The sequence below is a fragment of the Artibeus jamaicensis genome, unplaced genomic scaffold (assembly GCF_021234435.1).
Source record: "Artibeus jamaicensis isolate MK-2021 breed Jamaican fruit bat unplaced genomic scaffold, CSHL_Jam_final contig_241, whole genome shotgun sequence".
Lineage (NCBI taxonomy): Eukaryota > Metazoa > Chordata > Mammalia > Chiroptera > Phyllostomidae > Artibeus > Artibeus jamaicensis.
In genome coordinates, this window is record NW_026521509.1 from 8,039,069 (window position 1) to 8,043,768 (window position 4,700).

The 4,700-nt window shown below is 47.4% G+C and overlaps 1 protein-coding gene across 1 annotated transcript; it reads left to right on the plus strand.

Moving 5' to 3' along the window:
- Positions 1-1,990: 1,990 nt before the first annotated feature.
- RTL3 (retrotransposon Gag like 3) lies at positions 1,991-4,339 on the plus strand. Its single transcript, XM_037132216.2, has 2 exons — positions 1,991-2,169; positions 2,770-4,339. The coding sequence occupies exon 2, from the start codon at positions 2,966-2,968 to the stop codon at positions 4,337-4,339; it is 1,374 nt and encodes a 457-aa protein (XP_036988111.2). The 5' UTR covers positions 1,991-2,169; positions 2,770-2,965.
- The last annotated feature ends 361 nt before the right edge of the window (positions 4,340-4,700 follow it).

Here is a 4,700-nt window from a genome sequence, read left to right on the forward strand (position 1 = left end):
CAATGCCATAAAGTGCATGTACTGTAGATTTCATTATAGGCAAGTGTCTGGTCAGCCCTATACAATTCTAGCAAGTTTACCTATCCAGTTTCCAATTCACAGGTAGTTAGAAAGCAAGTGAGATTACTGTGGCTTCTTCTTTTTTTTAAATTTTATTTAGTTATTTTTCAAGTACAGTTTTTTTGTCTATTTCTCCCATCCCAGCCTCCCCCACCCCTTGCTCCCCACCTCCCTCCCATTTCCACCCCCCTTAGTTCTCCTCTCTGTGTCCTTCCTATTTGTTCCTCCAAATCCCTCCCCCTTTTTCCCCTTAACTTCCCTTCCTTCTCCCCTCTGGTCACTGTCCCCTTGTTCTCTATTTCAGTGTCTTTGGGGTTTTTTTTTTCTGCTTGCTTGTTTGTTTTCTTGTTTAGCTTCCTGCTTCTTCTTATTAACATGTATTGACTACTACTAGCTGCTAGGAAGTGTGCTAAATCTTTTCCAAGCATTATTTCACTAAATCTTTATAACAACTCTATAAAGTACAATTAATAGCTCAATTTTACAGTTTCATGCACTGAGTTTTAGACTAAGTTTTAAAAGGACTAAATAATTTGCCAAATTTATATATACTTCCTAGAGACAGGCATATGGGTAACAATTTTGTAAAGGCTTCTATGACAGCCTGATAGCAAAAAGAGTAAATAAAATACAAAAGGAAAATAAATTACGAGAAGTTGGAAAGCATAGCAATTGGGAGATATTGAATTTGGAGACGGGCCTCTTTATACCTCTCCCAGCTTTTAGAAGGCAACATGGTGTTACAACACAGGAAAGGAACTGGTTTGTGTAAGTGTGACCCCAAACCATTAACAAATCAATTAAATTATGCTCAAAATCACTTACTTAAGAATGGAGAAAGGAGTGTAGTCCTTGCTATAAATATTTCTCTGATTTTCTTTAACTGGTAAGGTAAATATCCACTGTGTGTTTTGGATTCTCCAAGGGAAGTCTTCAGTTATCTGAAAAATGCACATAAATAGAACACGTTATTCCCTGATGATGGCAGTATTTTTATGTGTGGTGTTTTTCTAAAGAATAAAACATTAAGAGGGAGGAAGGAAATATAACCTGATTTGCAAAATATTTTCCTTTTCTTTTCAAAGCCTCTTCATTCGGCTCCGGCTAGTCCAGCCTGTCCATTTGCTGTGGTTTGGGCATATTCCACCACCAGGGTTTATCCTATTATGCTTACTAACGTGGAACTGACCATTTTTCAAGGCGACCTGGGAGCATGACTGACTTGATCTGTGGTTTGAAGTGGCCAAAGACAATCCCCAACCCCACTCTTTACTGGGATTAAAACAGCCGCCCCTGAGCCTTAACCTAAAATGGCCAAATGGTCCGTGTCCAGAGGGTGCCTGGGATTTGCCATGAGAAGAGAAGGTGAGATCTTGCACAAGGTTAATTCTCAAGTGTTCAGCCCTTAGTGGACACCTGAGTGCTGCCTAGAGCCCCTGAGAGGCTCTAGGAAAGATGGGAAACCGGGGCTAAGGCATTCAGAAGGAGCCCGGGACCCCGCACATCTGCTACAAGTACCCTTTGACAAAGTTGGCCTCATCCACAGTCTTATCCTATTATATGTTGCCTAGATCTGTCCATGGTAACATTTCCAAGAAAACATTGCAGGGAGGGACCCTAGGGACTGAATAGGTGGGCGGGGGAAGGGGCCGAGGGGCTGCAGGCTGCTCTCTGAGTAAGAATTAAACAAACAGCCCAGTGTGGATAGAGTGAGGGGAGGTTATATGAGACAGACATAAAAAATTAAAGTCCCAAACCACTGTGGTCATTCAGAAATGTTTGCAACTTTTCACAAGGGCAGTGGTATTACTCCCAATTTCCTGGCCAAATATTTATTAATGTAACTAAGGAGTGAGTACATGAGGCTGTCTCACATTGGTGCAGCATCCTACTTTCCTTGCGGCTCTAAACTGTGAGGTACTGTCAAAAAAACTCTTCCACACTCAAAATAGCTACGTTACAGAGGAGAGTTGGAACGTGTTCTGGGAGTGGGTGTGTTTGTTTGAGTTCAGTGTGTGCAGAAAAGGCAAAGCCTCCGCAGCCATTCACACACTTCCCTCTTCAGCGATGGGTACGCAGACAGCAGAGCTCCTGGACTGTCTCTGAATGGTAACGTACATTTATAAAGATTATTTTCTTAACTATTTTGAGCCATTTTATAAATAATATGCATGTGTCTGCTAACGCATATACACATATATATTTAGTCAACGATTGCTTGTTTTCTCCTGTGGCTGGTCTTGTGCGGTTACTTACCGGGTATGATTTCTGAGGTGTCAGAACGAGCTCCCCCCACCTCCTACCCCAGCCACCCAAAAATATCTCTTGGGTTGGCCCACCACAGAGCCTAAAATTCCCACAGTGCTCGAATGAGTTAGTCATTGAAAGCAGCTGTTAAAATCCAAGTGTCACACTGAGAAATGAAGCAGACATTAGAAATTCAAGACTATGTAAAACAGAAAAGAGTATGGAGAAATTGTTTCTAATATCATGTTAAGTTTCAACAGGAGAATGCAAAATGACATGCACAGTCTGGGTCAGATGCTGTTTGTAAAATGTCACGGGGTCAGAGCCGGCATATAGGACCCAGCTCGTAAATATGAGCCAACGGTGAAAGGAACCCAGCACTGTCGGGCAGGCTTTGTTCTGATTTATTCTGAATGAGTGCTTTCCACAGTTTCTGATCCTCAGATCCTACTCTCTTCACAGTGTATCACGAGATACCTCCCTCTGCCGCTCCCCAGAGGCTCCTGTTAATCAACCTTGGCAGGGCCCACAACCCCACCTCCTGGAAAACTCAAGGAGCCTGACATCTGCCTGTGACGAGCTCTTAGAGAGGCCTCACAAGAGCTCACGCAATCTCTCTTGGCAGCAAACTGCCCAAGCAAGCCCATTTCCTCAAAAGATGGTGGAGGACTTTGCAGCCTCCTATATTGCTCTGAAACTAGAGAATGAAATTCTGCAGGCCCAGGTGCAGAGGCTGATGGAAGAAAATGCTGCCCTGCAGGCCCAGATCCCAGAGCTCCAGAAGCCCGGAGCAGCCACCCAGGAGCCCGCAAACCCCTCCAAGCCCCCGGATCCCTCAGCATCCTGGGACCCCCCAAATTCCCCAGGGCTTAAGGAGCCCCAGAAGCCCAGAGAGCCCCAGGCACTTCCAACTGCCCATGGGTTCTCATTGGCCTGCGAGTCTCAAAAGCCTCCAGAGCCTAAGGAGCTCGAGAAGCCCCTGATGGCCCTGGAGGACCACAAGCTCCCAGGAGTCGAGGAGGCCCAAGAGGCCCCTGATACCGAAGAGGCCCAAGAGGCCCAGGAGGCACAGAATTCAGGGCTGCAGGATCTTCCAAATGCTCAGGAGCCCCAGGAGACACCAGAAGGCCAGGAGACCTCAACATACCTGGAGCCCTGTGAGCTTCAGGCTCCCCAGGAACCTCTGGAGTCTCACTCGCCCCAGGAGCCCCTGGAGGACCTAATAGCTATTGAGACACCAGAGGCTTCCGAGTTGCTACAGTTCCCCAGTGGGTTAGAGGCTGAAGCTTCCCCCTTAGAATACCCTTTAGCCTTGAAGGGGAAGGCCCAGAAGTTGCCTGAGGGCCTGGTTCAGCTGAATAGTTACATGAGAGTCAGAGGGCACCTGTCTCCCACAGAAGCAGCCTTAGTGAGCTTTGTTGGCAATCGCTTCTCAAGTGAGGCAGGAAGGTGGTTCCAGCCCTTACTAGAGATTCAAAGCCCCCTGCTGGAGCAATTTGAAAGCTTCATACAAGTGCTCCAGGATGCTTTTGACAACCTAGAAACCATGGATGATGCCAACCAACACTTCCGTCAGCTCTGCCAGGGGGAGGACCCTGTCCACCAGTGTGTGACCCGCTTCCACCTCATCGCTCAGGTGCTAAACTGGGATGAAAGTACCCTCTGCATCCAGTTTCAGGAAAGGCTTGCTAGTTCTATCCGAGATGAACTGTCTCAGACAAGCCCAGCCACCAACCCCTCTGATCTGATCACCCAGTGCATCAGCATAGAGGAGAAGCAAAGCGGTAAGCCTGGTGTAAATGCAGAAGGGGCAAATGCCTCTGGGGAGAGAGCTGGGCCTGAGAGTCCACCAGCTGAAAACCGACCTGTGCAGGAGGTAAACAACCGCCCACACCTCAGTGAAGCTGAACGGGCACGCCGCCGTGTTGGCCACCTGTGCCTCTACTGTGGTCATCCCGGTCATTTTGCCAGAGATTGCCCTGTGAAGCCTCATCGTGCCCAGCAGGCGGGAAACTTCGAGGCCCGGCGGTAAGGGGGAACCCGGGCGGGCCAATCTACAAATATGCATCCCCCTCACTTCCAATATCCATGTCCCGTACCCTATGGCTTACTGTTGAAATTCGACTGGGAAGACGACAATTCTTCGAGCAAGCAATGGTGGATTCAGGCTCCTACAGGAACAGCATTGACCATTCTGTGGTTCTTCGAGAGAAGCTGCCCATCCGCAATAACATCTTCCCTCTGATGCTCGAAACAGTAGACGGACGTCCACTGATTAATGGACCCATAACTAAGGAAACACCACCTGTTGAAGTTAAAATTGGAAACCACGTCGAAGAGCTCCAGTTTGATATTATTCATGCACCACGATACCCTCTGATTCTTGGAATCCA